Here is a 20,026-nt window from a genome sequence, read left to right as displayed (position 1 = left end):
TTTTTACCTGATAGATATAGATGGTCTTGAGATCTGAAAGTAACTGTCTCAACTCAGGTAACTGATAGCAGAGGATAGGAGTAAATCCAGCTGATCTATCACCTGCTGTGTAATGTTTACCTGCTCCCATCTGCCCTAGGGCCCAAGGCTGAAATGCTGAGTTTTCTTTAAATGAACTTAGTTGCTTTAAAAACAGAACCAAACCCCAAGCTTATGCTTTTGTGGCATTAAAGGCAGAGTTCTTCAAACTTGCTTGTTATACGTCGGAAGGTAATTTCTGCCATGTCTGTGAAATGGATAATGAGAGTCGCTGGAAGAAGATGATAAAAAGATCATAACAGAGACTGATTTCTCAGTATTCACCTTAGAATGGAGGGATTTCTTTAATTTCATTGCTTTCCTAAAGGAAAGCTTTTCCCATACTGTGTGCTTTCTTTAAGCATCTGAACAGCAGTTTACACAGTCCTTTATAGGAGAGCCCTCTGAAAGATAGACTTCAGACTTGCATCCTAATGAATCTGAAAAAAAAGATGTTTCTGCACAGAACTCTGACCCTTGACAGACTTCATTCCAGTGCTGCAGAATTTGAAGATAAGAAGTTCTTCAGCCTCCTTACGAAGGAAAGAAAGAATAAAAGCCATTTCAAGATCTTTTGAAAGCCTCCTTGTGACACTTGACTCCCTAACAGACCTTAAGGATAGCCATGAAGATTTAAATGTGTTCTGTTTTGAGCTTTGTGAGCATTATTTTTCAGTGTCAAGATCAGAGAAAACTCTTGTCATAACACCTGCCCCTTCCTTCCATCCCTGGTGTTTTTTGTTGGAGAGATTTTGAGTAGGTATTTAGCCACATGGTTAATAGCCTGCCACTTTTAATGCAGTTTTCTTCTGTTCACTGTTCATTGGTCTGAATTTTGTCTAAGTAGTCTAAATCTCATGTTGTCTTTTTAATATTTCATTTTTTGTAAATAATGTAGTAGATGGCTTTCATTTTGTGACTGGCTTCTTGTATCTTTAGTATTGAGGGGAAGAGGCAGTGGAAACAGTTGTTGTTCGAGTATGTTCTTCAAGGAATAAACAAGCCTCATTGTTTTGTTTTAAGAATAGCAGTAATTTTTTACTCCCAGTTGAATGAGGGGTACTACTGTCCACTTCTAAGGAATAGATTGTTGATGTTATTTATACTGTAGTTTCTCAAGAACTGTCTAATGCGTGTATGTGTACATGTATGTGCACATGGAAACACAGTTAGAGAAGCCTTTAATGTAATTATTTGTAAGTGTGGATAAGAAATTACATTTTTAAACTACTGAAGCTGGAGTTAAATGCAAATGCATTTTAAGTCTGTAGTATTTGAATCCACAACGGTGCTTTTGACAATGTTACCCCATATCTAAAAGCCTCGTTCATAAGGGTATATAGTAAGATGTAGGTATGTTTATATGTATGTTTAACATAGTTTATATAAAATAAATGTAAATTTTGTTTCTACAGACAATAAATGTTTTCACAAAATTTTTACTTATAAATAATTCAGTGATTTGATTGAAGATTTAATGTTTGGCGTAAATTTCAGGTTAAAAAAAGTTTTCTTCAAAATATCTTTTGCAGGGGATGGAAAAGTACGAAAATGTTATTATATTTTGTTAGTGGCAGTTTTCTGTTTTCGTATGCAAATTAACTACCTGAGGTTAGAACAGGCTCGTTTTGCTTACTCTTTCATTAATAGTCAAGTTGCTCATGCTGTAAAATGTTACCTATACTTTATCCTAGCTTTTTTTTTTTTTTTTTGTCTGCGCTTCTCTGTCCTCTGCTGCTACTGCAGGTTTTATCCCAAGGGTCTTTACCTGTGGGCAGACGTGCCTGTGCAGAAGCTTCCCCACCCTCCTTCCGTGCCTTTCTGTCCAGGCACGTTACTGATCTGTGCGCACCGCTACTGTAGCGGGGGGTTCGCGGCTTTCTGCAGTATGAACAATCCGTGCTCCTGTGCGACGCTGCTCTTTTTAGTGAAACATCAACGCCAGCCCAAAGGCACTCTTCATCTTCCCTTTTTGTCTTTTATTCCTTCCCTACTCCTAAACGCAAGCGGTGTGTGCGGGGAAGAGGGGGGCGGGCAGAGCCGAGGGGCACCTGCGGCGCTGCCGGTGCGTTTCGCATCGCTCGGAAAGCGGAGCCCCGTGGGCAGGGCAAGGCAGGGCGCGGCTGCCGTGCGGTGCGGGGCAGGTGCGGGGCACGAACGCGCGGTTCGGTGCCCGTGCCGCCGCCCGGGAGCGCTCTCCATCCTCCGCCAGCGCCCAGCGAGGACGCGCCCCGCGCCCCTCCCTGTGCCCGAGCCCTGCCCCGGGAGGGAGGGAGCCAGCCCGCTGCCCGCCGCGGCTCGGCTCCCCGCCGCCCCTGCCCCCGCCGGGACCGAGCGCGGCTCCGCTTCCTGCCGCCCTCCCCGCCCTCCTCTGCCGCCGGCCCGAGGCGGCGCAGCGGCTCTGGCGCAGTCTCGCGACACTTCCCGCAGCGCGGAGCCGGAGCCGCCGCTCGCCCCGGCAGCAGCAGCGGCAGCCGCGGCGATCGCTGCCCGCGCCCGCAGCCCGAGCCGCTCCCGCCCCGCCGCGCTCGCCGCCCGCCCCTCCCGCGGCTCGGCTGCACGGGCTCCTCCGGGCGCTTTCGCCCTGGGCTGCTTTTCCCAGCGGCAGCGGGGACCCAGGTGCCCGCAGGAGCTGAAGGCTGAGCCCCTTCTCTCGCCTGATTTCTATATATTTCCCTTTTCTCCACGCGCTGAGGGAGCCGCGGCGCAGGACGCAGGATGCAGCCCGGCTGCGGCGGGTGCTGAGCGCGGCGGCCGCCGGAGGAGGGAGCGGCTCTGTCAGCGCCTCCGCTCCGCGCGGCGGCGGCTCGGGCGGTCCCTCGCCCCCTTCCTTCGCCGTGGCCACCCGCCCCAAACTTTCAGCCTGTTGTCGCTGCAAGGCGAAGCCCAGCTCGACATAAATGGGTGAGTTCAGGCGGCCGAGGTGGCGGTGCGGGAGGCGAGCTGGGCTCCCGGCTGGCCGGTGGGCTGCATGTGCTTCTGGGGGCGGCGGGAGGGAGGTGGCCGCCACCGGCCTCCGCTCCTTCGCCTCACGGCTTTTAACTTCTCCTCCCCTCCCCCGGCCGAGGCAGTAATTGTTTTCATGTGACAAGCGGAGAGATCGGGGTTGGCGGCGGCGGAGCGACTGCTGGGTTCCCCTCGGGGCTGCCGCCGTGGCCGCTTCCGAGCGGGGCTGACACTGCTCCGAACCCTCCCGAGCATCTGCTGCCCGGCCTCGCCGCCTTCCCGCCGGGCACGGCCCTCCGCGGGCATCTGGGGTGTGGTGGCACCGGGCCGGGCGGAGAGGAGAGACCTCCGCGCCGGGCGCGCAGGTTGCGCTCCGAGGGCTGCGGCGGGGAGAGCTGCGGACGGGCTGGGGGATGCGCTGCCCTGCCCCTCAGTGCCCCGCACTGCCCCGCACTGCCCTTCACCGCCCTCAGTGCCCAGCCGGGCGGGGGCGGCCGCTGCGCGGGGTCGTCGTTGCCGGGGGCGGGCGCGCTCGGCCGCCGCTGCCCGTGAGGTGTCACCCGCGGGCTTCGGGAAGAGGCCGCGCCTGGATGCCCGGGCAGGGCAGGGCAGCGCCCGTTACCTGTGCAGGGGCAGGGAGGGAGGATGGGATGAATTGTCCCATTATGCGGCGGTGCTAGGCGCGGGCTGGCTGAGCGCTGCGCCCGCCGCTCGCTGTGCCCAGCGCGGTGCCCGGCGGAAAATGACGGACAGGCGGGAACAAAAGAAGCGGCAGCTGTCGGTGGCAGCCGTGGTGCACACACCGGCGTCTGGAGACAGCAGCGAGCGGGGCTCCGAACGGCGGCGCTTGGATGTCTCCGGGCCCCGCTGCCCGCTTCGCTCACGGCGGCGGAAATGCGGTCGGGCTGTGAGGGGACCTGAGAGCAGAACCACCGAAACGACTGAATAGAATGCGTTATGTGGGAAGACATTTTACACCGTCTCACCTGTTGTAATACGGTGACATTGGCAACATAGTAGGAAATAAATCGTCCCTTTGTTCTTTGAGAGATTAGTTTGCGGGGTGCTGTGGGAGCGATGCTCCACCTGTGCATTAGCAGATGAAGCACAAGGTTTTTGCTATGGACTTTCAGGTCTCTCTGCTGTTCGGGCTGAGATGGGCTCGTCCCTCTGCAGCTCGCTCGGCCCTATGGATCCGGCTGAGCCCCGGCAGTGCTGACAGCAGCCCGGCATCCCAGGCTGCCCCCGTTCATTGGGGGCTTTGTAGGAGTTCCCTTAAGGCTGCTTTGCCGGCTCACTCTCAACTTCTGTCTTCTGTCACAAGAGATGAGATTTTAAGCATAGTGTTATATTGAGCAGTGGGGTTTGTAACTGCTGAATGGAGCAGAACCTGTACCCAGTAGGGAATGCCATATGAAATAATTTAAAAAAATAATTTTATGTGTTTCTTATCCTCTTCCCACACATTTATTTCTTACTAACTTTGTACTGTGATACAATAAGACTTTTCTGATTTCAATTTACTCCGTAGTCTGAATATTAGCTTTCATGGTTCAAAAGATTAAATAAAGCAATAAAGAACCAACCAAGTAATTTGCATTGATAGAGCTCTAGGAATGTTTTTAATACAGTAAGTTGCTAGTAAAGGCCATCTTTTTTCTTTCTATCCACCCATCCCTCTCCTGGGCAGTGATCCTACACATCTGGCTTCTTTAAAGCTCATTTGGATGATGACTTTCCCAAATCATCATGATTCAATCATACTTTGCTTTGCAAAATGGGAGTGGAGGGCAGGTAGATATGATTTAATTGCTGTATGTATCTTTAAATGGTAAGTAATTCTCATAGCTTACAAACTAATGGAAAAACTGTATAAGGAAGTGAAGATATGCACATTATGAAAGCAAAATCTTTCTAGGAGATTTCAAATGAAAGCAGTTTTATTAAAAACATTTTTTACATAGTTGACATTTTTGTAAGGTGTCTCAAATGCAGAAGAGAATAGGTGAATTCTTTGTGTACTATACTATTAAGATTCCTAATGTTTTATTTCTAGGTTACTTGTATGCCTTCTTATAGTAACCATTTATATCTTTTGTGTGGCACTGGAGAGTTGTCTTTAGCTCACCCCTGTGCATGTGTATATGTGGGTGTATGTTATCCATACCTGTATACTGAGATTCAGTGCTTTTTTATAGCACATACCCCAAATCTTACAAGAAATACTTTGTGTAATTGATGTTTTATGAGCTCTTCTATGACATTACAGGCAGAGTACATTAAAATTAATTCATTTACTCTTGGAATGGACTTCTCAGGAGAGTTGAGTGAAATAATGATGTTAGTTCTCTACAACATAAAAGGGATGGGATAAGGCAAAGGTCTTAAAGGTAATCATAAACACAGTGAAACAAACTTGGTCCCCCTCAAATGTTTGAGAAACAAAGGTGTGATGTTTTGTGGGGACTTGTGTGTGTGTGGGTTGTTTGTTTGTTGCTACTTTTGGGTTTGTTTTGTTCTGTTTTTATTTTGAAACTGCTTAGACTCTGGTATGGTCATGGAGCTCAGTCTTAACTGCAAAACCATGAGTTGCCTACACATCAGACTGTCCTCCTGAAGTTGAAGGTGCTGAAAACAAAGTAGATATGAGAAAACCTGGTTTGAAATGTACTGCTTATCAAATTTAGAAAATGCAAGATTAGAAATGTGATTCTAGAGAGCAGCATTTGACTGCCACCATCACAAAGCAGCTGTGCAGCTCCTTCTGTCAGTCGAGACACACCTCCCAACTTCTGCAGTAAATGAAGGAAAATCCTTTCTTCTGCTGTGCAGTTTTTTCTCATGTTCAAAGCACAACCAGTTTAGTGCATTAAATGAGGTGTGGGTCCTGTGTAATAACTTTGCAATGAAGCTATGCAGCTGAAACCTCCATCACAGTGCTTAAACATTTTCTTCATCAGTATTTTTCATCTAAATGTTTTTCAAGGTATTGTTGAAGCTTTTTGGAAAGGGGAAGAGAGGAAGCACTTCTTTTTTGTGAAATCACATTGATCACCTCTGCTGCCACCATAGCTGGGAGTTTGGATCCAGTCTTGTGCCCTTTGAACCAGTTAGATTACTTACACTGGCAGACAGCTGTTTTCTGGGTGGTTTTAGATAATTGGTTGGAAAAGGTGCTTTATTGTGGAATACTGCAGCTAGTTTGTACACACCAAAGGAATGTTACACCAAGAAGTAACACAATCAAAAGAATTTAGTCTATGTGACAGTGTGATTATTCTGTACTACTTTCAATCCCTTTTTCTGTTTTTACCCTTCTTAATTTGTTTTTTCATTTTCTAAATTCTCCTTTATCCTCTGCCCTCAACTTTCCCTCTCCTCTGTTTCTCTTGACACATTTCAGAGATGCTGCTGCCTCTCTCTTATCGCAGCATCAACAGAGGGAGTGCTCTGAGCACATTTCCTGCCTGTGGGGCCAGGCTGACCTCCAGCACCAGAGTCTGCCTGCATCCAAACTTCTGCTTGGCCCCATGGTGACACCTGGAGAGTGCTCACTGCAGCAGGAGCCCTGGGGAGTGCAGCTGCTGAACTCCAGCAACTCCATGCTCCCATTTGAAATGACAAATTTTTGAGTCCTGAGCTTAGCAGAAGTTGTACACATCACTCACAGAAGATGGTAGGTGTGCTTGTGGTTGCCTTTCCAAAATGGAAGAGATATTGGAGCCTTTCAGTAAAATAGCTGTAAGATTTTTCAAATAGAAATTATATTTGTCATTCTAGTCATCCTTGAAGGCAGTTGAACATTTTCAGCTGAATAAGGAAACATAATAAGAAAGATGATTAGCATGACTTTTTTGACTTGGATTTCCTTTTTAAAATAAGCTGTAAAGTGACTTTGCAGGGAAAATTTTGTGTGAAAATATTTCCCAATTTATAAAAAGTCTTTATTCTCCTCATAGGGTGTGTTATTGATTTTTAGTTCTTTTGTGGTTGTTGGTAGGTTTGTTTCTCACAAGAAGGCAGCTACATTGGAGCTGTTGAGGATCAGAGGTCCAGTGATTTGGTGACAAGTCTGTGAATGACTTATGGTCTGAGTTCCAGTGAAGTTTTCATAAACTGTAATAAAATATTTTCAGTAATCTGTATAGTTTCATTTAAAAATAGCTGGTGTGAAGCTTTCTTTTCCTCAGGAAATTCAGGAGTTAATGACATTCCTGTCATAAAAGGTTGTCAGAGCTGCCTTCTAAATGGATCAAGATTGGAATTGGAAATCAAGCAATACAAAATATGTAAATATGTGTGTAAATGTAAGAGATTATAAAAATAATTTCTCATTGGGGCACCTCTTCTGCTTGATCCTTTTCAGTAGCTTTTACTTCCTCAGACTCTCCATTAGAATTGTTTTTTGTATTAACTGTTGCTTTTAGCTCAGTAAGTGTGATAAAGAACATAATACTTAAAATAGTATACTTAAAATCTTTCTTAAAAGATCAGAATTCTTGCTTGTTTTTGTGCTAATCAAAGATTCATATGTAGAAAATTACAATAGAACTGCTAGAAAAGGGTTTTGTTTTTTTTTCTCCTGCCTGGGTTTAAGAAAACAATGTAATGGGCTTGTAATAATAACAATGTAATGTAATAAAACACTTTATTGAGAAGCAGTTTTCTTTTGATATGAATGCTGAGTGCACACATATTTCTATTTAAGCTGCTACTAATGTAATATATGCAATTTATCTCAATTTATCTCTGATGTTATTATGACTGCTTTTTTTGCAATTGTTATTCACTGGATGTTAGAGGGTGTTTTAAGTATACTGCTGGTATATCAGAATTTGTATAGAAGATCAGTGTTGACCTTGTAGATAATGCATTGACTCCTTTCCTGCTTGTAGGGGAAGGGTCACATGTGTTAGGAGGAGAAAAAGGAGAGCTTGGAAATGTGAAATGAGCAGCTGAAATTTCAGGTCTGATGTGTTAGAGGTCACTGACGTGCTGCAAGCAGGTTAGCCCTGATGAGATCAAAGGAGTGGAAACAGCCACAGAGATGGTATCTGCTGTTTTGCTCTGATCCTGCTGCTATAGAGCAAGCTTATAAAAAATGATGATGGATTTTGTATGGTTCCTATCTGTGTGGTTTTTAAAATCCTGGACCAGGGAGCGGATGTTTTCCCTTGATGCAAAAGCAGGAAGTAGCTTCAGGGCATATCCACATTCTGTACAGTGAAGAATGATGAAAGAATATATTAGGGGGAGGGGAATAAGAGAGGAGGTGATTATCAAGATTCAGTAATTCAGCTAATGTAGTTGCTGGCAGTGTGCTTCACACTGAGAGGAAACACAATAAAAGCTTGAAGTCCCTGTGTGAGAGAATATGCAAATATTGCAGTTCAGTAGTCAGGGATTGTATTATCAAATGAAGTTGTCTTTCCCCTCCTTTTTATTATTGATAACTGAGAAGCATCAGTAGAAAGCAACTCTTGAGAATGCAGTGGTAAATCCACATAAAAGCTGTGTGGTGAGATGACTTTGCAAGGTCTTGGCTATGCTTTGTTCCTAACATAACTTTGCCTTAGAGAATGGAACACCCTGGAGGATGAGCAGTGGAAGGGGAGAAGGTGTCTTTGTTCCCAGTCTTACAGCAGTTTGTATTACAGTGGGAGTGTTGCTGAGAATTTGTGCTTCTGATTTAGTATGAACAATTGTGTAGAGTTGTGGATCAGAAATTATGTCTGTGCTGAAAAAAATTCTCTTTAGCAGCAAAGATAATGTATTATAGACAGCTGAACAATTATACAAGGAAAATATCCCTAACTTCTGATTAATCTGTAGTGTCAGTATAAAGAGGTGTCTTTTGAATTTCATTAGGAGTATTGTACAGAAGGAAAAAGTTCCTCTTTTTCTCGTTCTCTGTTTTTCATACTGTGCAGCTAAATCACTTCTGACAATTGAAACCCACTCACACCAAAACCAGTGTAAGTCTATTCATTTACTTGAAGATCAAAGTCAGCATTGGTGCACAGCTCCCCAGGGAACTAATGCTTTTTGAAAATGTCAATATAGATTCATTGCATATGTTGCAAGTCAAGGCCGAATTAGACTAGATCTAGATCTTTAAAGGTCCCTCCCAACCCAAAGCATTCAAAATGATCTATCAATATTTAATTAGCTTTCAGTGGTCACACTGCTTGTATTTAAAAATTAAGTGGTTTATGTCCCACAGGTAATTTGTCATTAATGAATTTGTGACTTAAATTAAAAAAAAAAAATAAACAAACCAAAAAACAGAAAAACAAAACCAAACAACTCACTTAAAACAAGCAAACAAAAATCCACCCCTGCAAAATAGGAATCCTTATAACATGTTGTCTTTTCTACTTGTAATTTCCAGGACCTTGCTTGTTACCTTAAAAGGCAACAACATACTGGTGCTTTTTATTGATAATGAGGTCTCAAAACAAACACACACAGAAGTCACTTCAGGGTGTTTTCCTGCTCATTTTAGGTTAGTTTTGTGAGAAGTTCTTGGAGGTCAGTGCAACTGCTGGTGCTGAATGGACTACTAGTGTCAGCCTGGCTGTCTTTGTGCATAGCCCTGTCTTTCCCCGTGAGCTGGATTTACAAAGGTTTTAATTAAAGGTTGCAGCAGTATCAGAGTATAAGTGTACACATACAGAACTTTCCATTTTTGAGCTGATTGTAAAACTATTCTCTGAGAAGATTCACATCAGGTTTAAGTTAAGATGTTCTCTATCTGTGGTTGCTGATTCATCCTCACCAGTGGCAAAAATCATTTTTCATACTCTGGTAACTTGGCAGAGTGGATTTTTTTTTTCCTGATAGGCTTGTGCAGCATTGAAAATTTTCTGTCCTGGTGACAGATATAAAACTGGCAAGCAGCAAGACCCCAGCTTAATTTTTCAGTGTTTTTGTCTTTCCTGCTGTTCTTTCTGTGAGGTCTCACTGAGCTCTTATTGAGCTGTTAGTGCTCCTCTATTTCCCACTGTCAAAGGGCACACCAGAGATTCCAGACTGTGCCCAGAAAAAGATGCCTTTATTTAGAGGTTTTGTTATGGCAGGGTTTAAAAAAATTCTTTGCTGTTAAATTTGGGTCACTTATAAGAAAGATGTTCTAGCTTTGGCCTTGTGTTTCCAAATGCAAGGATTAGTGAATGGTGATGCTTATTTATAAACAATATTTGAATTGTTTGTTAATGAAGATTGACTAGTGCAGTACTTTTATTTTTCATTATTCATTTCTTATGAACATGTCTTTATTGCCATCAACAGCTTTGTTGAAAAATATCCTATCAAAACCTTTCACTCTAAAGAAGACCACCTTAAAACAGCCCAGTTTTACAGTTCACTGAAATTGCAGAACTGCCATTTTCATTGAATACAAATATCCAACTTTTCTGCTTAAACTATCACATAAAAGAAACCCTCAAAACCTACACAAGGCAGCCAAAATACTTCAAACAATTCCTACAAAAAAAAAAAATCCTTACCCTAGAGGAACCTGACTCTGTTCCCATCAGACTTTTAATGGCTGGGTGAAAGTAAGGGATGGAAAAATGAGAGCAGAGAGTGAAAGCCTTCCAGTAAAGGCTGAGCTTGAGAGCCTTGCCTCGAGGGCACAGTCCAGCAGTTTGTGGCATGGGAATTCCTCAACACCTGAGAGCGAGCAGCACTGCTCCCAGACAGGTCCTGCTAGCAGGGAAGACAAAATCACCCCATGTGAAGGCAGGCCTGGTAGTAAGGACTTGTACCTTCACTTGCTAATAAAATGAAAAATCAAATTAGTTCCAGGAGTGTTAAAAAAGTGTCTACAAATTTATAAATCCTCATGATATTGAAGTTTTTTTTGGATGGCATGTGCCATCCATTATTTGATTTAAATTTTTGTTCAGAGAAACATCAGGGTGCCAACAGTTGAGGAGAGCATCAGCTTGGTAGCTTACAAGGTTTTCTTTTTTTATATCTGTATTTTTAGATTCTATGCGGGAAAGAAAAGGTTAATCACTATGCAATCTTGAAATCTAGATTTGGTTCAGATTTAAATATTGATATTGAAGTCAAACAGTTAAACCTCTTCAACTAGTAGATTTCAACTTTAATACTCTTCTGTACTTTTGTTGTATTTTTAAAATGAAAACGATAACATTTATGTTTCATCTCATTTTAGGATTCTAAGCCATTTGCTGAACTGAGCTGATCATGTAACTAGTAGAGTTGTTAATCTCAGTCTGATACTAGATTACTGTTAATCTTGATTCCTTGTTAATTGCTGTATCCTTAATGCTGGAAATGTGTTCTTTGTAGCTATTTTTGTTAGTAACTTGAACAACAAAGTTAATTTTCCAGGTGACAAGAAACTAAGTATTTTGTGTATTTTGTTGGCTTTTAAATAGCTTATAGATTTGACCAGCTCCTCTGTTGCTTCTTTCTTTGTAGCAGTCTAAGTCTGGTGGGTCACAGTGGATCAGGTTTATCTATCTGTATAGAACTGCTCCAACATCATAGAGGTAACATGTGGTTAATGAAGGGATTTGGGTGTATAGTTAATCCAGGCTAGTTAACTGCTATTTTATTGATGGGAGGTTGGCTTAATAAGCAAAATCCTTTTCTGACTTCTTCCTTGCTTGACTAAGTGTGTGATGAAAAGAGATTTATCCTTGAACAGCCAACTAATTTGTACAAGTAAGATCAGCTCTTTCTGTTTCAAGAAACAGCCTTTCAGCTGGGAGAGAAATCTTCCTGCTGCTGTTGCTGTCATCTTTGGTTACAATTGGTTTTAATGTTCATCTTCCTGGACAGCTGCTATTTCCCCTTCCATCCAGCAATCTCTTTTAAAATAGAAAAGATCTTTATTTTCTTTGAAACTTAATACAAAAGTTCCTTGTATCTGCTGATCATTTAATTAATCAAATACCTTTATTTAGCTTCATTTGAAAAAAGTAGAAATACACTTGTCAGTTTTACTTTGAGTGCTGAGGTCAGTTTGAATGGTCTTTGTTCTGTCAGCTCATACTGCCCTTCAGAACAGCTCAATTTGATTTGCATTAACCATGCTACTTATTTTAAAGGCTAAGATTTCTGTGTGTGAAGCACCTATAAATAGTGCTTTTGATTAGCTGACATCTCAATTATTATCTGACTGTGGTTTGTGGAAGGTTAAGATGCTGTCTAGTTCATGATGAACTATCTTCTGACCATGCAAAATTGTCTGCACTGGTTCTGGAGTCAGGAGACATCTATTAATATGTATTCCTCTGCAGTGTATTTGATAGTTTGTTCACAGTTGTGAAGAAAACATTCCTGTTTGTTCCTGTGTGTTTCTCATTCCTTCACCTCATTCTGTCAGAAAACAGTTGCACCTCTTCTCATCACTTACAGAAGGACATGTATCTTCTTTCCCTTTGTTATCTGCATTGTTTTGTTGCTTTGGGTTTGTGTCTTGTGATTTTTGATTGTTGGGGTGGGTTTTTTTTTCCTTTTAAAATAAATACATTACTGTTTCTTAACTGTTTCTTAGGAAAGATTCTCTTCAGCCATTTTTTTTGTCTGTTCACATGCCTGATGCTCTGTCATCCAATGTTATCACATGCTCTTCCTTCAAATTCATCTTTCCTTCCCTTTGACCTGTCTTTCAAATGTACCACTTCTCTTTTTAGAAAGCTTTCTTATGTATTTCACTTACAGAGTCTCAAAATTCTCTAAATTAAGATGCAAAGATATACAGAACTCTGAAGGCAATCTGGTGTAGAATACTGCACAATTGTAGGTGATCCTTTATGCATTTTATTTGAAATTAGGGACAGAAGAAACCTTTGGCTGGATTCCCATAAATATGATGTCAGGAAGGAAAGGGATTGACTGTCTTTTAGAGGCTATTGCTTTAATCTGCAAAATTTTTGCAGACTTGAAATTGGTACCCTGGGATAATGCTGAGGTGTGTGTTGCACATTGTGTTTTGCCAGCCACGTTTTTGATATTTTCTGGTGGAAGAGTGATGCCTCTGGTATGTGGAGTAAAACAGGTTGTGGAAGTTGGCAAAGCCAAATACTGAAGCTCCAATGTTTTTTTAATTTGGAGAACTTAAAAGCAGGATGTTGCTATTTTAAGTAGAATTTCAGTTCCTGTCTGTTCAAGTCTGTCAGCGTCTCTCTTGAACCAAAACCAAGGAGCTGATGTAAATGCAGCCTTGTAGGCAGAGAAATTGAATGTAAGAAACACTCTTTGCCTCTCCAGACGTGCTGAAATCTACAATTAGTTTTGACTTCTGATTTCCTTAACTCTAAGAGCTTGTACAGCTTGAAAGCAGGGAAGGCCATTAGAAGATTCTTTAAGGGGATGGAGTCCAGGAACCTTTTTCTTAGATGGAAAAGTAGAGCTTTCTCCTTAGGCTTGGAAGAAGTGCTGAAGGTGGAAAACATTCAGTGACCACCTTATTTCTGTCCTCTCTAGCTCTCTTGGTTGCATGGTTTAACCTGCCTGTTACCTCCTGGATGCTGTAGGAAGATTCTGTGCCAGCACCTGAGGAAATTCTACTTGTCTTGAGGAGAATCTGTCTTGTTAATTCCTTAGCCTCACACTTTGTTCTGTTCCAGACAGTACCAGTGCTGGTTACTGGGGGTGGATGAGAGGAGGAGGTTGTCAGAAGAATAAGTGCTTGTAAAACAATAGGTTTTATTGCCTCTGTTTGTTTGCTTGAGTTCCACAAAGCTCCATCCTGCTGCTTTCCCCCTTTCCCCCCATCCTCAGTGCAGCAATGGGTTCTTCTGTCTAAATGCTGCCTGTTGTTTGTGCTTTTACTCTGCAGCTCGGCTGAGCATTCCCATTCAACCAGCACAGAGTGGCTCAGATTCCCTTTTGGAACAACGCTGTCGTCAGGTCACAAGCTGTTCCGGCTCACAATGAAAGTCAGGGATAAGCTTTCAGATGTTCTTCTTTGGCTTGCATCAGGTTTTGCTTTCAGGATTGTTCTTCGAAGGAGGAGCTCTGTGTAGTGTCTCCTTTTGGAGGCTTGTTCTCATCATAAGAGTTCAAGAGGATCCCTTGGAAGGCAGAGAGTGTATTTTCAAGTGGAGGAGACTTCTTGAGACCTTTAACCTGCTACCAGAGATACCTGTTCAAAGAGCTGGGTCCTCTACTTGCAACATAATCTCTGCTTTCTGAAAGACTTTCCCTTGCTCAAAATCAAGATATTTTCTCAAAGAGAAAATTAAACTAAAAAGTGTTAATGCAAGTACCTCATTGCCCAGGCCTATGATTGACACATGGGATTTTGAAAAGCGCTGTTAAAACAAAACAGAGCAGCTAGTGCTCTGACGTGGATTGCCTCTAATGTGGATTTTTGTTCATTAAAAAAAAAGTGTTAGTTTGTGAATTCCATTTATTGTGACATCCAGAAAACATTGCCTGCAGAAACTGATTTGAGCTGAGAAAACAGAGGCATTAAAGATACCATCAAAAACTTATTTTGCCAGAATTGCATCCTGAAATCTAAAATTGAAATGTAAAAGTTTTTTTGATGCACAGAAGCTGACATGTTATCTGATCTAATAGGAAAGTTTATTTGCCCAAGGATTGTCTGGAACTTGTGAATTCATATATGCAGTAATTTCTAAAACAGCATTTTTTTCATTCCTATTGTTCTTACCACAGTTTGAAGGAGAATAAAGGAACTTGATGTTAAAAGAGAAGTTGCTAAGGGTCATAAGCAACAGTTTTATGAGATTTCTTTATTAATCAAGATAATACAATGTTGTATTGAGAGGTGGTAAAGCTGTTCTTTTAATCACATATGTTCTTTCTCCAAATATTCCCACCCTACCTTCCATTGGTGCTCACATAATTGAGGAAGTTTAGTGTTTTTAATACCTTAGGTGGTTGTTGGCTTTTCTTTCAGTGTGGTGTCGAAGTTTAGTGGAAATGGCTTGATGCTGGCATGTAAATGTTGTGTTGGACCATAGTGATGAAATGCAAATTTCCCATCATCTGGGCTCTTGTACTTAGGGCTGTGAGCCCCAGTACACACAAACAGAAGTTACAGCTCCTGTAATGCCCAATAGTCCATTGCATGTGAAACCACAATAGTTGTGTCCTTTAATTTAGCTTATTAATTATGAAACTGCTGAGAAGTTCCATACTGGGCCTGACCTTTCTCTGAATGTGGAGTTTTGTAGTTTGAAATGCTTGGATTTGTATAAGAGGCTATAAAGAAACAAGCTGATTATTTCATTTCTCCATCCAGCCCAGCTTCTTGCAGTTGTACAGTGCCTGTCTTTGTGACAGTTTATAATGCATCAATTAAAATAAAACACTGGTTTGCAGTCCTAGCATTTGACAGGTGGAATCAGAAAAGTTGCTGTTGGGGTAAATGTTTTGCAACTGCTGTCTTAAAAATGATAGAATTCTATTAAACTGAGGGAAAACACATAACTTTAAAATTGTAATAAGACACTGTGTTTGTCTGCAGCTGGCATCACACAGCAAAAGGCTGTAGCATAGTCTGAGGATTTTGGCTATGTCAGGCTACTGCTGCCAGCTATCTCTTCTTGCAGAAATTGTCACTTCCAAAACCAAGAATACCTCAACAGGATGTATCTGTGCACCACTTTTCAGTCTGGTTACTTAATGTAACACCATTTTTATGAGCACTTCAAGCAAATGTGGCTAGGATGCAGAGGAGTATGTTGTATTCTCTCCATCCTCCTCCTGTGCAAAAGGGTTGCTACTTTTGGCAAAGATGTGTGGTGATAGTAACAGCTTAGGCATCTAGTGAAATCCTCCAAGCTCCTCTGAGATCATACTCATAATTACATTCATGCTTCTAGTCTGATTTCAACGAGACAAGGTGAATGCTGCCAGTTTAGAAGATCAGAGTTTTAACAAAAGCTATGCATTACATAATATGAAGACTGTGAACCATTTGTTGACCACAACCTCTGCTCATCTTCCTGAGCAGAGGTGATGCTACATCATCTATGAAAAGGTGTTGTTCCTTATCTTTTCAATTTTTTATTAGTTTCTCTTTCCACCTCAGTACCATCCATCAGCATCTGTATTATCAAGGCAACTTTGGGACTTAAGTACTGGGCTGGTACTTCTGAGTAATTTAACACAGCACTTATTTTCATGGCATCAGCTTTTCTATCCTACTTACTTTTTATGGTGATACATTAATTTGGTAGCAGTTCTCATTAGTTTAGCCAAGTGGTAGTTGTAGAAATAGTTCTGGGTGTATTTAGCTGTTATCTGTCTCCTTTTTTGTTGTGAAGAAGTAACTAAGTAACTAATTTTCTTCCTCTATCCTCTCAGTTGTCTGAGAATGAGATTTAGAAACTGCAAGAGTAGAGAAGCATTACTAACAGGTTTGTATGAATATATAGTTTGTCAAATGGGACTTATTTGTCTTCGTTTACCTTAAGTTACAGTACTCTTCTCCTTTTCTGTTTTTCTCAGCAATTGGTATAATAATTTACACTCTTCAGAACTTTGAATTGTTTTTATGGATATTGGAGGTGGCAGGAACTCATGTTAAGATGATGACGTTAAATGTTTTCCTCTGAATGGGTCCTTTTGTGCATTAGTTTCTGAGGGGAAGAACAATTCCAAAGGTGAGCAGCTCTCAACACAATTTTGCCTCTGAGAAGCACTATATGGTTACAGGTTAACACAGTGCATGTTGTCTGCAAACTTGACAGTGTGAATTTAGAGTAGGTTTGCTTGTGTATGCTGTACAATGGGAGCACCTGCTGTAGTTGAGAGGCACTCTGGTTGATAGAACCAATGGATTACAGTAAAATTAGTCTCTTTCCATAGCAACAATGGGATTTGAGTAGTTTGTTGTCCAAGGCAGAAGGACCATTTTGCCAGCAGGAAAAGATCAATTAATTCATGGAACAGAAGTGCTTCCTCTGACTGACAGCCACATGACTGCCAAAGATTATTTATTTATGCAATCTCAGTCTTTCTGAACAGTTAAGGAGACTCATCCCAATAAATTCTAACATGTATTGTTGTATCCAAAGTGGTAATAAGGGGGAATATAGATGTAACTGCTACCACCCAGAACTACCACAGTGATCTTTGCTTGCTTGGTACATGTGCATGAAGGTTTTTGGTGTTCATATGTGCTTTGGCATATTGCATAAAAAGTTTGTATCAGAGATATGAGAAAGAGATATCAGAAATTCACTTAGAGGCAACTACTATGGTAGGTTTAAGAAAAAAATTAAATCCATAATTGTGGGACAATAGGTTGAAAGGATAGTGCAGAAGGCAATCTCTCCTGATGAATTGCATCTCTACTGATTACTGAGGAGGGGAAACATCTGTGCCTGCCCAATGAGTTTGGGTGTTATAAAAGAGTGGGGCAGCTGGCCACTAGTCACAGTTTGAGTTAGAGCTTGAGATGAAGAGTCTACTGCAGTTTGGGATGGAGGCTGCTGGCTGTGCTGTGAGCAGGTAAGGGACATGTGGTCGTGCAAGGACAAACAAGGTAAGATGTTGTGTGAGGGACAGACAGGGTTAGGCAATCAGGGGAGGGACAGCTTGGGGTTTAGCCAGTCATGCAGAGAGGAGAGAAGGAGTCAGAGCTGTGTGGAGCTGCCTGTAAGAAAAGGAGTCAGTGCTGTGTGAAACTGTCTATGAGAGGAGTCAAAGTTGTCAGAAAGAAGAACACTGAAAGCTGTGATAAGTTTTCTGATCAAGGACTGGTGGTGATGCTAGTCCCATCTGTCTTGACATAATGTGTCTTAGCAATACCTACCTGAAGTTGTTTACCACAGACTTGCTATGGGATGCGTGTTTTATGTGGAAATGCCCTATGTAAATACAAAAATACAAACACACTGACTTCATGTTGTTCCTTACCTGACTGTAAATGTGAGTTTTTTTTCAATGATTGTGGTCATACCAAGTGCCTTAGCTGGAATATAAAGTATTTCTTGTCTTGCTGGGTGATTTCCACTCGAATAACTGCATGTTTGTGTATTTTACAAACTGGAACCAAGCATACCTCTGAAAAACAGAAAACTAGCTCTCTTCTTTTCTTGGAGCTCAAGTGTTCTGTCAGCTGGAGTGGCTTCAGCTCTGCTGCTGCCAGAGAAGAGTCACATCAGGACAGCCCCAGGCCAAATGTCCTCCAGATTAGGATTTGGTTGGGGTTCTCTGCACAGCTCCTCTGTTTCTGTGCCTGTGTGTACAAGTGAATTCACACCTTGGGGCTTCCCCTCAAATGCTTCCCATCCAAGTGCTCTGTGGCTGCCTGTGCTGTCCCCAGGCTGCAGACTGGATTTGTGGGACACTGGGACTGTGACAAGAAGAGGACCCTGGGCAATGTGATTTAGGTGGCTCCTTCTGTGGCTGCTCTGCTCCTTGGAGGAGTGAGGCACTGAAGGTGCTATTCTAGAACTATGACCTTTAGCTGCCCCCCATTGTTTGCAAAGGGAAATAGGAAAAGATAATGTAAACTGAAGGCTGTTGTCTAAGTGGAGGGGTTGCTGTTTATCATGTAGCATGGATTTGACATCTTGAAGATTAAATAGTACTGCTTTTCCTTCTGATATTGTTTCTTCCTTCCCCTACAGCTTTTCTTTTTCATGAAGTTAAATCCTTGCAAATACTTAAGTATTATTCCTGGTAGTGTTGCAAAAGAAAAATGTTAAAAATTGAGCAAATTTTGGAATGAGTTTTTCAAGGAAATTATGGATCTTGTTTGCAATCAAGTAGATACAAAATGTTGACATTTGGTTGGGTTTTTTTTTTGTTTGGTTTTTTTTTTTTTTTTTTTTTTTTTGTGCCACAGACATGCTACAAAACTAACAGCTCAAGCTTTCTTAAAAATCTCAGTTTAATTTAATCTGTAAAGTTAGTGGTATATTGTTAGTTAATAAAATTTTTATGAGGTATTTCCATTTTGGTAGAGTGACTCCAAGGCCTGTTCAGTGACTCATTCTTCATCTCATATTATAAAGTGTAATGACATTGAGAGAGTTGTCTTTATAAACTATAAATCGTTTTGTTCTCTGGTAGAAGAGCCACATCAGACTTTATGTGAGTGTGTCTTCCTTTTTTCTCTCAGTCTTGTTTGTACCACAGCATCCTTCATGTGATTGGCCTGGCAGCTGCTCAGTGTTCTTAGAGTGAAGAGAACAGTGGCCTTGTTGGTCATATTTGATCTTCACACCTTCTGGACCTTCAGGTCTAGTTTAGGAAACCAGCATTATTGAATGTAATGTAGTTTGAATTTTGGTGGTGGTTTTTTGGTTATGTTTTTGTGTGGTTTGTTTGTGTGTTGTTTTGGTTTTTTTTTTTTAATTTAAGTTCAGATTGTGAGTTAGTCATGCTTTGCTCTTTGGTCTAATAAAATGAATTTTTTTCTCTCCTGGTGGTTCCTAATATTTCACTAGGAGTTTTATTGCAACATGTCATACAGCAAAAATAATGTGGGGTTTTTTAAAGTATGCCCATAAGCTCTGGAGGTGTGCTAGGCTCACCAGTTTGTACCCAGGTGTCTTAGAACAGCACATTTGAAGACCTTGTCTGTGAAGTTGAGGCAGGTGGAATTCAATGGTCAGATTTTTAACCGAAGATGTTATCTTTATGCAAAAGTGTGATGCACTCTCTTCTGAGGAAATGTAATTTGAGTTTTAACTGAAGGCTTGAATGCAGAATATTTGCAGGTAGCCTGTCTGGTTTCTGTTCTTTCTTTTGGGTAATCCAATGCAGCAATCGTGTTTATCCTTCACATGAAGCTGAATGACTTACAAAAGCGAAAACATGAAACTTGCAGCTCTTAACTCCTTGACTGCCACATCTGACTTATTTACTCACTTTAATGTCCACATTTGGGTGTGAAACCAGACTGCTGCAGAAGGTGGTGTTGCCATATGGATGCTGTTGCTTGGGTGGAATAGTGCCAAAGAGGTTAATAACATTTCCATTGTGTCTACACTCTTCAGATGTCACACAAGAAACTGATTTAATAACATGG

At 41.8% G+C, this 20,026-nt stretch overlaps 1 protein-coding gene across 2 annotated transcripts in view; it reads left to right on the top strand.

Moving 5' to 3' along the window:
- Positions 1–2,364: 2,364 nt before the first annotated feature.
- Positions 2,365–20,026, top strand: part of SH3KBP1 (SH3 domain containing kinase binding protein 1) — a 206,146-nt gene continuing 188,484 nt past the window's right edge. For both annotated transcript variants that reach the window (XM_056501773.1, XM_056502024.1), the window contains exon 1: positions 2,365–2,982. In XM_056501773.1, coding sequence (XP_056357748.1) covers positions 2,979–2,982 — 4 coding nt within the window. In that variant the 5' untranslated portion in view covers positions 2,365–2,978. The remainder of the gene's footprint in view (positions 2,983–20,026) is intronic.

This window comes from Oenanthe melanoleuca, chromosome 1 (genome assembly GCF_029582105.1).
Source record: "Oenanthe melanoleuca isolate GR-GAL-2019-014 chromosome 1, OMel1.0, whole genome shotgun sequence".
NCBI classification, from domain to species: Eukaryota; Metazoa; Chordata; class Aves; order Passeriformes; family Muscicapidae; genus Oenanthe; species Oenanthe melanoleuca.
This window is presented reverse-complemented; position numbering and strand designations above follow the sequence as displayed.